Raw genomic sequence first — 17,594 nt, 5'->3', positions numbered from 1 at the left:
GAAAACAAGTGCCATATACCACTTGTAATTGGTAAACATTTTAATTTCCTACGTAGCATAAGGCAAAACAGAAAAATAGTCAACGTGGAATAAGACACTCTCTTGACTTACCATTCGTTTGAGGAAGTTAAGGTGTTGAAATGTAATCCATCTTTTATTGGCTACTCCACAACAATGCATAAACTTGCATGGCATTTGCCGTACTGCTGGTTTCGGAAGGTGCCAGACAAATAATCCTACACAGAAAACAGAGAATGTTTGGATATCGTTTCTTCACAGTAAGGATTAGAAACAAACCCATTTGCAATGCTTACTGTCCTCAGCACCACACAGCATTCTTTAGGAGGGCTACGCACAGGTCCTACTGAGCTTGTAGAAATGGTAGATAGATAGATAGAGGAGCTGAGTATTTTACTTTCCAGCCCCTCACCGAGTTAGTCTTATAACTTTTTCCCCTATTCCCACCTCCATATGCTATAAATGTATTTACCGAGACACACATAAGCAACAAGCTGGAACATTTGCTTAGAGCAAGTACTTCACATAAAAATAGCACTAGAGTTAAACAGTCACATTAACAGGAATTTTATGCCAGCCCTAGTGCATATCTTTACAACTGATCTTAAAAACCTGAGCTAGTCAAGTGTGTCATCTAAAACCACCATAAAAGGGAGAATTCAGTTTTAACAATGTTTATGAATCTGGTGTGTGTGTTTTACATATCCAAAACTACACACAACAAGTCTATGGACCAATTACTAGAATTGTAGGTTCTGGGGAATATACCACCTCATGATTTCGTTAACAGGAATTCATCATATTGTTGTGCAAGTTACTGAGAAAAGAACTACATAATCATTTTTATTATTTCCCATTGACTTTCTATACATAATGAGGATGCTTTCTTAAAGGAACACTCAAGTAAGTAGTTTCTAGGTTTTCATGGCAAAAAAAAAAAAAATAAGTGTTATTCAAAAATGTCAGAAATAGCTTGTTTGTTCTTCTGGCCAGGGAGAAAGACTGATAGTTGGAGGATTTAAATACATATTTGCAATTTTTAAGCCAAATACCACAACAGCATGTCACTGCATGAGAGCAAGAAAGAGAAAGGGATGGAGATAGGTGTACTTTATTTGAATTTTCATCAAGAATGTTCTGTTGCACCACTACTTTAACCACTGCACATGGCAATTCAGTTGACAAAGCCTTGTTTGTTTTAACTAAATTCACACCTTTTCCAGACTATGCCTCATTAGTGAATATCTTTGCCATATCAATAATTTCTGAGTGAAGGAATCAACATCAAGGCCATAATCCATAATAAGAGTACAACTACTTGCTAAATAATGTTTCTGTATAATGTGTTGCTAAAACTGTCCATTGTACCCCCACTAATATTGGCAAGAATTTTTTTTTCCTTTTGCCTCAGACTATGTCTACACTACCACGGTAAGTCGACCTAAGCTACGCTACTCCAGCTATGTGAATAATGTAGCTGGAGTCGACGTAGCTTAGGTCGACTTACCATGGGGTCCACACTACACTGGGTCGATGGGAGACACTCTCCTGTCGACTTACCTTACTCTTCTCGTTTGGGGTAGAGTAGCGGTGTCGACTGGAGAGCGATCTGCAGTCGATTTGGCAGGCTTTCACTAGACCCGCTAAATTAACCCCGGTGCATCAATCCCCAGAACGCCGAGAGGCGGGGGGAGAGGGGTTGGGCGGGGGGAGAGAGAGAGAGAGAGAAGAGTGTAGACATAGCCTCAGAATCTTTTTAATAAAACTACATGTATATCACTAAATAAGCTATAGTTATTTTAGGAGATTGAGGTGGTAGAGTTAATCTATAGCAGCAGTTCTCAAACTGGGTCAGGACCCCAAAGTGGGTTGGGACCCCATTTTAGTGGGGTCACCAGGGCTGTCTTAGACTTGCTGGGGCCCAGGGCCAGAGCAGAAGCTCAAGCCCCACCGCCCAGGGCCGAAACTGAAACCTGAGGGCTTCAGCCCTGGGCAGCAAGGCTCAGGTTAAAGGCTCCCTGCCTGGGACTGAAGCCCTTGGCCTTCAGCTTTGGCCTCCTCGCCCAGGATGGTGGGGCTCAGGCTTTAGCTTTGGACCCCCACCTGGGGCAGTTGAGCTTGGGCAGGCTCAGACTTTGGTCCCCTCTCCTGGGGTCATGTAGTAACTTTTGTTGTCAGAAGGTCATTGCAGTGCAATAAAGTTTGAGAACCCTGATCTACAGCGCAATCTATAGGCAAACACTGTTCTCAGAGAAAGAAGTCTCTGTTTATGTATTCGCTATTATTTGTACTGTAGTAATACTCAAAATCCTCAGTCAGGACTGACATCCCAGTGTACTTGTCCTATATAGACAGAATCCCAGTCCCAAAATATTTATAATCCAAAACCCTGATCCTGCAAACACTTACTTAACTGAATAACTTTACACAGGTGAGCAGTCTCAATGGGACTCACCTGCATAAAATTAAACACATATGTATTTGCAGGATCAAGATGTAAAAGACAAAATGATAAACAGAAGGGGAAAAGGATAAAACATACAAGTAGTTACTGTGTAATAAGCATATGATGTTATTCAGGGTTTCATTATTGTTTTGGTTTTTTAAAAACACACAAATCAGCTTTGCCCAACTGTCCTCAATCAGCCCAATATTTCCTGTAAATGTAAAAGCAGATCTCGAGGAAGGATTTAGAAAAAGAGAACACAATGTCTTTTCAGGTCAATATGAAAGTGACAGGATTCTTGACAATCCTGCTGTTGCTTACAGATTTGCTAATAGCAGCAGTGAAACTTACTAATGTCAGGCTGCAGCTAAAGGTAGCAATGGGATCAGAGGAGGAGTTGTCTGTCTGCAGACTCAGCCAAAGGAATCCATCTCCGATCACATCTAGAAGATTTTCTCTGCCACTCTGAGAATTGTATTTATTTAGCGAAAGATCAGACTCTACAGGAATTCATGGCCCAGACCCCCCTGTTCAACGGGGACAGACGTTCATTAAGGGTGGGAAGTTCCGAGTCCTGCTGTAGGAGAACCCAGTACAGACAGCACCAACACACACACACCCGGCTCCAGGCCCCACCCCTCCCAGAAGCTGCTCTAATCCACTGCCCTCAAGCTACTTCCCTGGCCGGGGCATCCTCCCGTCCCAGGGCTCCCAAACGCAGCCCCAGGGACATGCACCGTAGGGGGAAAAGGGAGACGCTTGAGGGGTGATGGGTCCCTCGGACCCCGGCAATGGGGGTGGGGGAGTTGTCTCCTCAGACGGGGGCAGCCGTCGCCCCCCTGACAAAAGGTCGGGCAGCTGCGAGCCCCCCGTGGGCGCAGGGCTCCGGCGACCCTTCCACACCCCCCGCAAACCTCTCCCGGCTCGCTCCCGGGCCCGCCCTGGGTGAAGAGTGCGGAACGGCGCAGGGTAGCGGTGCTGCCCCCGGTCGGTACCTGTGAGAGCCCGGGGTGGGCCGCAGCGCCAGGCCGCGCTCATAGCCCGCCGCGGCTCCTCCCGCTTCCTTCTCCCTTCACCGCCTGGGCGCCGCCATCTTGACCGGTTCGACCGCCAAACTGCTTCCGGGTCAGCGCTTCCGGGGCGGGGGATATGGGTCACTAGGTGAGGGGACGGCTGCAGGCCGGTGTGGAGCGGCTGGGCCGCAGGTAGCCTAACCCGTGTGGGATGGCGGGGCGCCCCGGCACGGACAGGGATGGGCACTTGGTACCCAAGGTCGGGAAATGGGGATGCTGGCCGAGTGGGCGCTGGCATCCTGTCCGTCAGGGCAGGGGCACTCTGGCGTGGGCGATTACGTCCAGACACATAATGCACATGAGAAATTCGCTCCGCTTTAATTTGAACCTGTTTTTAAATCAGTTTAGTTCAAACAAATCCCCTTCAGTTGAAGAGTATCTTTTTCAGTTTAGTTAATACCAATTCCTCACTAACGCTGAAATAAGCTTGGTTTAAAACCAAGTAAGTGTGTTCACACAGCCTTTTTACAGCAGTTTAAATAAGAGTTTAAAGATATGCCTTTAGTTAAACCGGCGCAATGTTCTCATGTAGACTAGAGAGTTCTCTTCCTCATCTGCCAGTGGGGGGAGAATAGAAAAAGATTCGTGTCTTAGTTACATTTGAAGTTGGTCGTAAAATAGGAGACCTGTCTAAATGGCAGTGAATATAGTGAAATCATACAAAAAGGGAACGACAGCGATGAGAAGCATGTGGGGCAGATAAAAGGAGACTCAACTTGGGAAAATGCAAGGATGTGGAGAAAAGTTATCCAAAACATAGGGACTGCCTACTACTCTGTGTTTGTACAGTGCTTAGCACAGTGGGGTCCAGTTTTTGGTGGGTCCCTAGGCACTTCCGCAATAATGATGGTTAATAAAATCTTCATGGGGAAAGGGAGACTTGGAAAGCAGTATAGCTGAAAGGCCGAAGGCAACGGAAAATTAAATATAGTAATTATTATAAACATGGGTATGGTAACAAATAAAATATGTTTTATAAGAGACACACATACACGTGTGTAACATAATAAAAACCCAACAAAATATCCAGGATTGCTGCTACTATGTTCAGTTTTGACCTGATGTCTATAAGTGAAATGGATGTAACTGCTGAACACTAGCATATTTGTTAAGAGAATAGATGGGATGATAACACATCATTTTATATAACATTAATGATAAATGCATTTCATTCTTGCCTTCCTGCACTTGCTGAGTTCCTTTGAACAGCCAGCGCAGATGTTCCCAGCTCCCCTGCTCCTGAAAAAGAGACAACTGATGAACAGATACCATACACAACTAAAGTGCAGATCTCTATATCCTTGGCTGCATTCCATACTGTGCATCCTAGCAAAAGTCAAGCGGCTCCATACCCCAGTGTTTTTCAGGGGATCCATTATACATAGAATATAGGACTCCATTTTGTACACATTGGTTCAATATATATATCTATTTTATGAGAGAATTGTCTAACAGTTCATACAAAATGAGTACCAGGTCACCTTTCCAGCAAGCTTTGGCTTTGTATCCACCTATCACTGCTGAAGGCAAGAATTACTTTAGTGCATTATATAGTTTGCTGGGGTGGTGGTTTGTGTGATGGGTTCCCTCCCTGGGGTGCCACCTGAAACTGGGGTACCACCGAGCCCCCTGACCCAGCAGCCTGGGCTTTCTCTCACACTGTACTGCTGTGACAAGTTGCAAAGCCCACCAGCCTGCAGTTTCACCACCATTCACACTGGTAGGAACACACCCAGCTGCAGTTACATGCAGGTTCTCTAATCACCAGCTTCCCAGCCTGGGACCCCAGAGCAGTACTGTCTGCCCTGGTCAAATCTGGCCAGTATATGGGTTTGATACCCAGACTGCGTCTCCCTCAATGTGAAGAGAACAATGCACACTTGTGCTAACCAAGCAGAGATTTTCCCCAAGCACTCCAGTCAAAGATTACTGGTTTAGATTAAAACAAAAACTATTAAAATCTATTATTTATAGTTAATAAGTGACTATGAATGATAGCAAACAGATCAAAGCAGATTACGTAGCAAATAAACAAAATATACTAGATAGATTGGATATGAATAGCAGATTCTAACCCTAAGAGATGATACAAACTGGCTGCACTTGCTTTTCCATTTGGAATCCCCAGGTGTTTCATACACAGGCTGCACTTGCTTTACACTTGCTTTACAGGTTGGAGTCCCCAGGTGTTTCATACACAGGCTATAATTCCCTTTAGCCTGGGTCCAGCACTTCCCCCAGTTCAGTCTTTGTTCCTCAGGTGTTTCTAGGAGTCTTCTTGTATGGGGAGTAAAGAACCACAGATGATGTCACTCCCTGCCTTATATAGCTTTTGCATATGGCAGGAGCCCTTTGTTCCCAAAGCTTGGTTCCCAGACCAGTCTGTGGAAAAATACTGACATCCCAGGATGGAGTCCAGCAGCATGTGGCCTCCTCACATGTCCTTATAGAGTCATAGCAGCCATCACTCTAAGGAATGCTCACCAGGTGAGAGATAAGCTTCTAAGGCCTATTGTTCTTTCTAATGGCCCATTACCCTACATAGGCCCTTTACAACCAGCTATTTAGACTGAAAGCATCTTGTCTAGTGGGCATTACCCAGGTGTAACTACATTTGAAGTACAGATACATAGTATTTATAACTTCAGCTACAAAATGATTCATGCATATAAATAGGATAATCATATTCAGCAAATCATAACCTTTTCAATGACATCTCACATGACCCATCTTGCATAAAATGCATCATAATTATGCTAACTATATAATATTACTATGAAGAATATCGTGTGCAGTGTCACAGTGTGATTAGTAGTTGCATCACAAAGTTCGTTGGTGTAAAAGCTGCATTACAAACAGCCCACAAGGTGCTGGGCTGTTCGTAATGAGTAAGAGTTCTGGGCGGGATCTCAAGCTTATTTCTCATGAAGAGGCCTCTAAAGTCATACAACCTTCCCTGCTCACAGCATTACCAGTGAACTGCTTGCCTCCTTTATCACTATATTTTCCTTGGCCATATCCCTAGAGTCATCATCAGTAAATACTGCAGGTTTACGCTCCGTCTATAGTCATGAGGTAAGAGAGTGCCCTGGAATTTGAAGAGGTGACCACATTGTGTTCCCTAAAGCAATTGAGCAATGCATGTTCAAAAGCATCTTTTGCTTGGGGGGATCCAACCGATGAGAGTTTAGTCAGGGAGTTGTGAGACCGGTGGGAGCTTCTACATTTACACTGGCTCAAGAGTTTAGAATTGGATACTAAGCTGGTAGTGCTCTGACTTCCTGGTGGAGGACAAAAAGGAAGAAGCTGGGAACTCTGAATAACCTTTTTTCCAGCCTGGAGTCTGTTGGTTATTCTCACATTCCTGAAATCATAGAAGAGACTGAAGTGTTGAAATGAGTCTCTGTTGAGAGGCAGTAGGAAAGACTTTTTACAGTCATAGGATAGATAAGGAAGAGTAATAATTTTTCAGACTAATGAAAGTTCTTTAGTATAATTCTCCTATGTATATATAAAGTATTTTTTCTTATGTTTGATTGTGCATATACATTAAAACTTTGGTTGGTAAATCCGTTATCTGTAGATAATTAACCCTTTGTTTTTGTTAGCCTGATGAATGATCTTCTTTTTAATCATATTTTCTTTCACTTTGTGTTGTATAATAATCTAAGATAATAGTTCTCAAACAATTTCATATCTGAAAGCCATGGGTAAAATTTTCAAAATCAAAGTGATTTAGGAGCCTATGTACCTTTCCCAAAATTACTTAGACACTGAGGACCCTGAGACTTATTGAAAGTCAGTGGGACTTACATGCCTAATCATTTATGAAAATAAGACAGGCTCTTAAATCACTTAGGCACCTTTGACAATTTTACCTCCAGGAACCTATGTTCATGGGATTTAGCCTCCTAAATGCCTAAGTAACTTTTAAAAATAGAACTTGGGTGCCTAAGTCACTTGGGTGATTTTTAAAATGTTACTCAGCATCTTAAGATACAGCTCTTCCTATGGACCATTTCCTTCCTATTGCTGGCCTATACTATTGTTCTTGGTTACACAAAAAAGTCATGTTAGGACATTATTCAGGAGATAAGATGGAAACAAACTCACTTTAATGCAGTGAATATACCCCCAGTTTGTAACATTTATTTCCATACTGTTTAATTTCTCTCTCTTACAGGTAGGACTTTATAATTTTTAGGAATGAATCTTCTTACCATGTGACCCCACTGTTCTACTTACTCCATGTCACTTTGCAGTTTGGGTCTGTCCCTCTGTGTGTTTGCAACTCTCTGTTCTTCGAGTCTTCCACAAATTTATCACAGTTACATTTTCATAAAAGAAACACCCAGAAAAGAAATACATGAAACAGCCAAACAGGGTGTAGAGAGATGGTTGGTTTTAGTTCAGTTGATCAAAAAAATAAAAATAAAAAAAAAGTCTGGTCTGGGATATGGAGGATAAGGCAGACTTTGAGGTAGTCAGATCTCAGTCCATTAAGTGCCTTGTAGATCAGGTCCAAGATTTAGGACCTGATTTTCCACTGCCCTGTACCTTGTGTAGTAAGTTATACCATGGCAAAGTGGGTGTAAAGTGCTAGTATTCTAATTAAGAAGCATTGTACACCCAGGTACATGGAAACAGGGGGAACAAAGAATAATTTCTCTTGATGAAATTCTGAGGATAGTTTTAGGTAGGCAGAACATAATACCCAAACATGGAACTTAACCAACCGACCTACTTTGCAAAAACGCCCTAGGATTTTTAATGGGCATGATCATCAAGCCCACAGTGTTACATCTAATCTGAAAGACACTGCTGCTGAATACTGCGCAGATTACATGGCTGGCTACTTTGGGTCTGGTCCTACAAGGTGCTGAATGCTTCTAAGAGGTGATGAGTACTCTCATTCCCATTATTAAAATGGAGGCTACTCAGCATTTGTAGGCAGTGCTCACCACCTTGCAGGCTCAGATCCTTAGAGCCACATTGTAAAAACAAAGATATAAATGCATCTGTCACATGTTTTTCAGTGTACCACTTGGAGTGGATTAAAGTAGAATCCTGTACTGCTGCTAGAGTTCAAGGTCAGACATCATTTCAGGGATAGGCTCTGATTTTTGAGGCATCTGTAATTTTCCTAACTAATTGCTAAGATGGGCAATTGGTTTTGCATGTATTTTTGTCTCTCTGCAGTTATAAAATAAACAATACACCCTGAGGTACTTTTCCAGGGTGATGCCAGGGGGAGGATTTAACCACGCGACTCCCATTAACGTTAATTATAGAGCACATATTAACAGCGTTATACAATCCTTTTTCCTATTAACACAATCATAAATTTGACTGGTGGTGCTTAATTAGATCTCAGCAGCAGAATGCAATTGCTTGATACAATAAAGGGCACATTCATGGAGATGATCCATTATTATTTTCCATTAATCTCCGAATCTCTCCCACTCTTGCTCCTGAGATATCATACCAACAAGAATCCTTGCAAGATTGATTTGTTGTCAGAAAATGATTTAAAGACCTACTATAAAAATATTATATTTTGCTTGCTTCATGGAATATGTCATTGATGTTGTAACTCCACAGAGACTTGATGTACTTTCAGATAGGGAACTTTTAAGACCTAGTGTACTATAAATAGGATGGCATCCCTCTGTTATTCTGGTAACCTTTATAGATCATTTCAGAACTATAACTATCATGTAATTTAGTTAAGTAATATAATGTGGTAAGCTGTGCTGTAGTTTTGCACAGTTCAAGAACCTATCTGTGTGGGACCCCACTGCTGCACACCAGTGTGGGATTCAGTCCCAAAATGAAGGTCACAAGGCATATTAGAAACACAGAAGCAGAAGATGAGAAAAACCAAGATACCACTAAAGCCCAAAGGTCCAGCTCCTCAAAGATGTTTAAGCTCCAGTTAGGAGTCTAAAAACCTTTGAAAGCGGGTTTGGCTCAGAGCCTCAATCACTGGAAATTGATTGTGTACTGTATGCCACCTGATCTGAACAGATGATCCAGCTGAATACTCCAGAGGGAGGTGAAACAGTGCCAAGTCCCAGCCAAGCTGCCTGTAGGGAAAATACTTCCCCAGTTAGGCCCTGATCCAGCTCCTACTGAAGTCACTGTGAAGACTCCAACTGATGATAATGGGCATTGAATAGTTACTTGGGTTACTTAAAATGATGTTTATTTTTCCCTGAGCATAAATGCAATTTCCCAACGTTTCTATCTCATGAGTCAGCATTCCTGATGTAAATGATGTTTAACTGCACCATCTTAAAACATAGCCCGGAACCAGCTCTTATTGAAATCAATTGAAAAACTCCCTTTGACCTAAGTGGAAGTTGGATCAGGCCCCCGTATGAGGTTCCCTCATCCTTTATTAACTGTCCACCAAATGACTAAGGTGGGGAGAGGTCATTCCCCAACCATTTCAGCGCAAAGCACAGTTGAAGATCTATCTGAGGAAAGGTTTCAGAGTAGTAGCCATGTTAGTCTGTATCCATAAAAAGAAAAGGAGTACTTGTGGCACCTTAGAGACTAATCATAGAATCATAGAATATCAGGGTTGGAAGGGACCTCAGGAGGTCATCTAGTCCAACCCCCTGCTCAAAGCAGGACCGATCCCCAATTAAATCATCCCAGCCAGGGCTTTGTCAAGCCTGACCTTAAAAACCTCTAGGGAAGGAGATTCCACCACCTCCCTAGGTAACGCATTCCAGTGTCTCGCCACCCTCCTAGTGAAAAAGTTTTTCCTAATATCCAACCTAAATCTCCCCCACTGCAACTTGAGACCATTGCTTCTTGTTCTGTCATCTGCTACCACTGAGAACAGTCTAGAGCCATCCTCTTTGGAACCCCCTTTCAGGTAGTTGAAAGCAGCTACCAAATCCCCCCTCATTCTTCTCTTCTGAAGACTAAACATCCCCAGTTCCCTCAGCCTCTCCTCATAACTCATGTGTTCCAGTCCTCTAATCATTTTTGTTGCCCTCCGCTGGACTCTTTCCAATTTTTCCACATCCTTCTTGTTGTGTGGGGCCCAAAACTGGACACAGTACTCCAGATGAGGCCTCACCAATGTCGAATAGAGGGGAACAATCACTGACTCACGATCACTAATATTATGCTCTAATAAATTTGTTAGTCTCTAAGGTGCCACAATTACTCCTTTTTATGGATACAGACTAACACGGCTGCTACTCTGAATGCTCTAATAAATTTGTTAGTCTCTAAGGTGCCACAAGTACTCCTTTTCTTTTTATCTGAGGAAAGACTTCACTGGAGGCTTTAAAGAGCCAGATCTGGTTTACATGCGAAACATGCACCCTCCCGAATGGTGAGATTGAGGGATTTTCAGCACAGCTACCATCACTCCAGTACTACAATTTATTTGTCTCACAGACGATGATTTTCCAACAATTTTCCCATTGTGCATTTTTGTTACTTTTTCTTTATTTCATTTTTTGGAGCCCTTGTACAAGAAGCACCACAACTTGCGTAATACCAGCTTGTTTGGACAGTTGTTCTGCCCCAGAATGTGTTGAATTCAGCAAAAATGCCTTATGCTGTCATGATAGCGGCACCAAACACTATATAAGTGCAAATGACTGACTTGCAAGGGTAACAGCACTCCTGAGCCTTGTTATTATGCATACTGATGCTATTATATAATTGATCGAGGGATTTCATAAATTATTCTTTTAATAGTTCTGAGAACACCTAAGGTCAGATTAGGAAAAGCTTTAATGCTTACTTAGTCTGCTGAAGTGACATTGTTTCAAATAGAGACCTGGTAGGGCTGGGAAGCAGACTTGCAGTTACACAAAACTTAGCTGTGTGATACATACTCAGCCCATAGTACCTGGGTAGCAATATTTGTTCTATCTAAGCACGTTTATTTTTAAGTACAGTGAGAGCAGTTCTTGTAAATAATGTATTTCTTTGCGACATTTTCTTTTCTTTTTAAAAGTGAAGGGCCAATGGCTCCAGTGCGGGGCAGGCTTGCCTTGTACAAGCGTCATCCACACAGCTCCACTAATACATTTATTGCCTTGACCTGCATTGGAGGGCGCACAGCCAATCTAGCCATACTGCCTGGGGCTGTGGTCTTCCCACATCTCACACCCATCTAAGCAGGATTAGGACTTGGATTCATCCCTAAGGAAGAGCCAACATGCTGCAAAAAGTCATGCTGGTGATTCAGTGGTTGGCACTCTTCCTTTTGAGTCAGTGCAACATAGTTTTAGGGGGCACTGTGCAGCAGGCTGCATTGCCCCCATTCAGATGAAAAGTATAATTGAGGTCTTGACCACTCAAACTGTTTTATCTTACACCTTCTCACACCCTCCTGCTAGTTGTTTTTCCTTCTGTGCCCTGCCTCCTCATCAGGTAAGTGTCACTTTCTTTCTCCAATTTACATCACCTTTGAAAGTGGCCCTTTTATTTAATACACTGGAGTGTTTTCCAACATGCTAAGCTCATCTCTAGCAATGTCTCTTTTAGAAAAGGAGTGAGAACCTTCAAACCTTCAGTATTCCTGGTCACCGTGAAAAGTGGAATGTTTATATCCTTCTCATTTTGTGCAGGGGCTGATTTAGCTTCTGGGAATGAAGTGGTGTAAGAGAAACATACCAGAGACCCCAGTGGGTAATCAAGCAGGATACTCTCTTAACTCAGTCACAGGAACTCAAACTCACAGGATAGACTGTGCCTTTAGACTCACCCTTAGCGCAGAGTAGGCTGCATGAGTCCCCAAGGAGCTCTTGGAGGCACAGTGTCTCAGAGATGCTCTTTGTTCTGAGGAGATAGTAATTTGTTGCTGTAATTTGCTACAACACTAGCAAATTACAATACCCCCTGCATTGGCTTAGCTGCACTAGCTGGTGTGGAGAGTACACTAACTCCACTCACTGCCTGTCCCTGCTCATCTTTGCCCCACTGCCTGCCCACTTGTTCAAGCGTCGGGGGTAACCAGGCATGCAGCATCTGCTTACTTCTGAGCACCTGACTCTAAGGCCTTGTCTACACTACAGAATTGTTGACTTAAGTCAATGCAGTAATTAAAAAGGTGGTTGATGTCCATGCTTGCTCCTGTCAGTGGTGCGGGTCCTCACCAGGACCACTTCCACCAACTGAAGTGGGGCACTGTGACACTGACGGAGCCAAGCAGCCCTGGGGCTGACAGCTTCAGCTGTAGGCATGGGCTCACAGCTGGTCTGTCCCCCACACTCCAGTCCCTGCACTGATAGCCCAAGTTCTCAGCTGGGTATGGGCTCACAGCTTTAAGCCCCTACCTCACCCCAGGCTGACAGCCCAAACCCTCAGCTGGCACCAGGCTCAATTTAACAGTAGGGAGCCTACCAGCAGTGAAATTGACATTCTTGTCAGTTTCTTTTTATTTGAGCTCCAGCTGGGGGAGCTGACAGCTGGAGACCTTGAGCTCCCTGGCTGACAGCCAGAGCCAGAGGGGAAAAGTGAAGTAATAGCATCAATGAAACTGACAAGAATGTCAATTTCCCTACTGGTAGGTTCCCTCCAGTGACATTGAGCCTGGTGTGGGCTCACAGCTCAGGCTGTCAGCCCTGGGGTGGGAGGGGAGAGCTCTCGCTGTGAGCCCACTGCCGCCTCCCAGTGAGGGATTCAGGCGTGGGTGAGAAGCTCCGCTGCCTCACAGTGAGGGATGGCAGGGAGCGTCCAAGTGGCAGCCAGGTTAGTGCTATCCTTCCACAGGAGGCGGCAGCGAGGTTTCAGGCTGTCTGCACTGGGGCAGGGTGGGGGCTCACAGATGTCCGTCCAGCTTGGGGCTGACAGCCAATGTAAGTAACATTGTGTCTATAGAGACACTGTGTCACCCTAACTACATTGACATAAGCACTACGACTCTCATGGAGGTGGAGTTGTTATGTTGGCGTAGTGGGCCCCTTACTTCAGTGGAAGCAGCACTAGCGAATAGACGCTGACATAATTAAGTCAACATATGCTGCCTTACGTCGACTAACTCTGTAGTGTAGACCAAGCCTAAGATTTGGGTAGCCTGGGCAAGAAGGTAGAGTGAGTTCTTACTCCCCCATCCCAGAGTGTAATCCAAGTCACCATGGTCACTCCCACCCCTGCCACTCCCTTCCCATTCATTTCTGAAGTCTCTGGTTCTATTGATAAAGTGTCCTTGCTCCTTCTTCTAGCAGCCTAAAGTAATTTCTTGCACCTACAAGGTGGCATTTCTGCATTAGCAAACCATTGACCAATCCTTCAAAACTCAGAGTATCAGGCAATCATGAAGCCATGCAAACAAATACCTGCCTTGCTAGAATCAGTCTGACAGGAATTCAAACAGGAAGAGATTTGTTTTTCCTTGTTACTTTCTATATATTCAAGTTCGTTTTCTTAATAATAAATGCAGGGTATTCTCCTTCTATATATACACACATGCAGACATGTAAACAAGCTAAACTCTGATGTTCTTCATCTAAGAACTATTGAGATGCGAAAATTGCTCAGGAAACATTGGCATACTGAATAGTCACTCCCCAAATGGGATTCTGCCAGGAAATGCAGTGTGTGTATATTCCCTGACTGACTTGATTGTAGGGGTGCCATTACTTGAAGTTTCAATGGGCAGTTTTATCCCTGCAGCACCTGTCTCCTCAATCCCCATTTTACATATGGGAAACTGAGGCAAAGAGAGGCTAAGTGACTTGCCCGGGGTCATGCAGGCAGTCTGTGGCAGAGAAGAGAACTGATCCTGGTCTCCCATTTCCCTGACCTGTGTCTCATCCACTGGGCCATTCTTCCTTCCCTGGAAATATACTACCAGAAAGCGGAGGTATATATTTTGTTTCAGGGAGAGTGAGATAAGCAGCCTATAGAAAAACCCTGATGAGATTCACAACAGGTGAGACTTTTTTTTTTAAAGACAAGTTTAAGACACCACTAAATTATCCCTTCTGCACCCGTAGAGACAAAGTAGGATTCTTCAGATGCAGGGCCTGATTCTCATTTACACAAAGGGGCCCCTTTACATCAATCTGGCACTGTAAAAGAGCCTTAAAGTGGTTGTAAGTTTACTCTGAACCCGCTTTACGGTTCATTTACACTGCAATGTAAAGGGGCCTGAGTATAAATGAGAATCAGGCTCTTGATGTTATCTGAACTCCCACAGCATATTTTAAATGCGCTGACTCCTCTTGATAGTTCCATATTCAAAGAGTTAAGTTTTGCAAACATGCTTAGCTGGTAATGTACAGCATGTGCATCCCTAGGGCGGTTTTCGTAGTCCATCAGGCACTTGTTAACACACTAACCCATTCATTTTTTTTTTTTTCATAAATTTGTGGTGTGTTGGCCACAGGCCAGAAGCTGAGCTGGGAACAATATTTATTTATAGCTACACACAATAATTCATGTCTGCCCAAATCTTGGACTTTCCACTAATCCACGCAGTATTTCAAAACATTTGCAGTTCTCTCAACCGATTAGCTTTGGCTTTGCTTGGCTCTAGGTAGTGGAAAGAAACACTAGACACTGAATGCTACTGAATACTTTGATTCACTGATAAAGGGTGAAGTTTCTTTGCTGGCTGTTCTATCAGGCCATAATTTTAAGATTCTTCAGAGGTGTAAAGAGCTCTCTTTTGTGCCTTTGTGAGTAATACTCTATGGCTAGTGCTTTTTTTGCAAGAGGAGGCTTTTCTTCCTGAGGCTTTCCAAATTTTGTGCTGCACAAGGAATGACAGTTTTGTGTGCCACTGAAACAAACCAGCAGGCTGTGAATACTACTTCTTTGGGAGTCTGATACTCTCAATAGCAACTACCATTTGGAGAAGAAGATATGCTCTAGCTTTGTGGACACTAAGGAATCAATAAAATCAGCTTGAGGGACCAAGAAGAACTTTCAGAGTAGTAGTCTCCAGTCATCGTGTTATGCTAGGCAGGACATAATATTTGGTGCTTGGGCTGGAAAGAACTGTACAGCAGTGTGTGAAGCCACGGAAGGGAGATTTAAAAGTGCACTCCGTTCTCCAATTTTCAGGGAGGGAGGGAGGAATAAATGAACAGGAAAGGGGCCAAGAAAAAATAGAATCGTGCAATGATGGGAATTTAGGGCCAAATTCAGTCTGGGTGCCAACAGGTGCAATTTCCCCTGAAGTTAATGCTTGCACCAGAACTGAATTTGGTCACAGTCTTCATAAGACTCTTGGACCAGTGGGAGATAGGTTAATAATAGACTTAGGAGACTGGTGATGGTTTAATAATAAGAACAGTGACCTCATATGTAGCACTGAGCACTTTTCATCCATAGATCTCAAAATGCTTTACAAAGGAAGTCACTGTCATCACCTCCATTTTACAGGTGGGAAATTGAAGCACAGAAAGGGGAAGTGACTTGACTGAGGTCACCAGCAGAGCCAGGAAAAGAACTCAGACCTCCTGAATCCTAGCACCGTGCGCTGACTGCTGAGCCATTTATAGACCTTTGCAATTGGATTGGACAAAGTACTAGTAAGTATCGTGCAATTCTGCACTGGAAGGGGGAGGTTTAGGAAATGACCTAGTCTGGCTTTTCCATCTGTGATTCACAGACAGCCATATTCCTTCCAGCAATGAGCCAGCTGCTAGAGAAGGTACCTGTCACTACTTGATGTTACGATACAAAGTAAAACATTGAGTGCTGGCTTCTGAGGAGCATGAGCCAATAGCACCAGGTCGGCCTCTATATGCCTTTCTGGTATGGCAGTAGGCAGGTCTAGTACACTTTTAGAGAGAGAGAGGCGCTGCGAATGGATTACTTGATTTCTTTATTCTAAAAAGTCTTCCAGTCAAGGGCTAGATCGGCAAATGGGGATGTTTTTGTAGAGTAGAGACTTTACCAAAGCAGTTGCCTTTTACATTAGTTACAACAGGCTTGGGGATTGGAATCCTTCTGCCAAAGTTCTTCCCCCAGCATATGGTGCTTCCCCCAGCCAGACATACGTGACCCAAGCACCTCTTAATGCCAACTGACATGGAGTTGCAGAGGGGTTACAGGTATCTCCTGATTCTGGTATGTACATTCCGGTTCACCAAGGAATGTCATACGAGATCTCAAATGAAAGTCGGTGTCATACTGGTCATCAGTATAACTGTGCAATGTATGTATGGGTGCTATGTAAGGAGTTGTGTGTGTATATACTGAAAATATATTCTTAAAGACTGTATCAGAGTATTAGGCAGATCTACACTAGACTTTTGCTGACGCAAGTTACATCGGCATAAAGCCACCTCAGTTGATATATCGCTTGTGCGCATGCATGCTTGGCTCCTTGAATCAGCGCACATATTCACCAGGAGTGCTTGTTTCGGTGCTCAGTGCAGTGCACAATGGATAGGTATCCCAGTTTGCAACTTGCCACTGTCCAGCACACTGTCTTTTGGGAAGTTTTGGCAATACCTGATGGATTAGAAATGAGCCATGAAGGGGTTACTGAGCCTGCGGGGTCAGGTTCCCAGCCTGCAACTTTCTCCACCCCGTAATGCCATTTCTAGCCCATAATTTTGACACCCATTTTGAAAATCCCACAACCCCATGCAGGACTTATCACTGTCCACCATCTCTGACAGAAGCATGGAGGCCTGTACAGCTCTGCAGTATTGCCAAGAGCATTGCAAGCACACCACGCATAATCCTCTGGTATTTGCAGAGCCGCAAGAAGAGCTGCAGGGAACATGACAATTTCCTGGAGGGCAGATTGCTGGGTGACGCTGCGAGAACCAATTCAAGATCGGTGGCGGTGTTCATGGAGCAGCTGTAAATGGGGGAGCGCCTCTTCTGGGCCCGAGAAATGAGCCCAGAAGTGAGAAACGGTGGGATCGCATCATAATGCAGGCTTGGGATGACGAGCAGTGGCTGCAGAACTTTCAGCTGGGCAAGGCTCCATTCCTACATCTGTGTGCTGAGCTCACCCCAGCCCTCTAGTGCAGGGACACCACAAAGAGGGCTGCACTGACTGCTGAGAAGCTAGTGGCGATCACATCGTGGAAGTCATTGGGAAGTCATGTTGCTAT

The 17,594-nt window shown here is 43.9% G+C and overlaps 1 protein-coding gene across 5 annotated transcripts in view; it reads right to left on the bottom strand.

Moving 5' to 3' along the window:
• The window catches only part of COX10 (cytochrome c oxidase assembly factor heme A:farnesyltransferase COX10), a 155,995-nt gene extending 152,409 nt beyond the window's left edge, over positions 1-3,586 (bottom strand). The window contains exons 1-4 of one of the 5 annotated variants that reach the window (XM_073312016.1): positions 3,460-3,541; positions 2,816-2,991; positions 1,579-1,661; positions 112-236 (exon numbers count right to left, since the gene is read on the bottom strand). In XM_073312016.1, coding sequence (XP_073168117.1) covers positions 112-195 — 84 coding nt within the window. In that variant the 5' untranslated portion in view covers positions 196-236; positions 1,579-1,661; positions 2,816-2,991; positions 3,460-3,541. Of the gene's footprint in view, positions 1-111; positions 237-1,578; positions 1,662-2,815; positions 2,992-3,459 lie in introns of all 5 variants that reach the window. The other 4 variants (XM_073312019.1, XM_073312015.1, XM_073312017.1 and 1 more) reach the window with 4 other exon arrangements.
• Positions 3,587-17,594: the final 14,008 nt, after the last annotated feature.

This window comes from Lepidochelys kempii, chromosome 14 (assembly GCF_965140265.1).
Source record: "Lepidochelys kempii isolate rLepKem1 chromosome 14, rLepKem1.hap2, whole genome shotgun sequence".
NCBI classification, from domain to species: domain Eukaryota; kingdom Metazoa; phylum Chordata; order Testudines; family Cheloniidae; genus Lepidochelys; species Lepidochelys kempii.
Note: the sequence above shows the minus strand (reverse complement) of the source record. Positions and strands in the feature narration are given on the sequence as shown.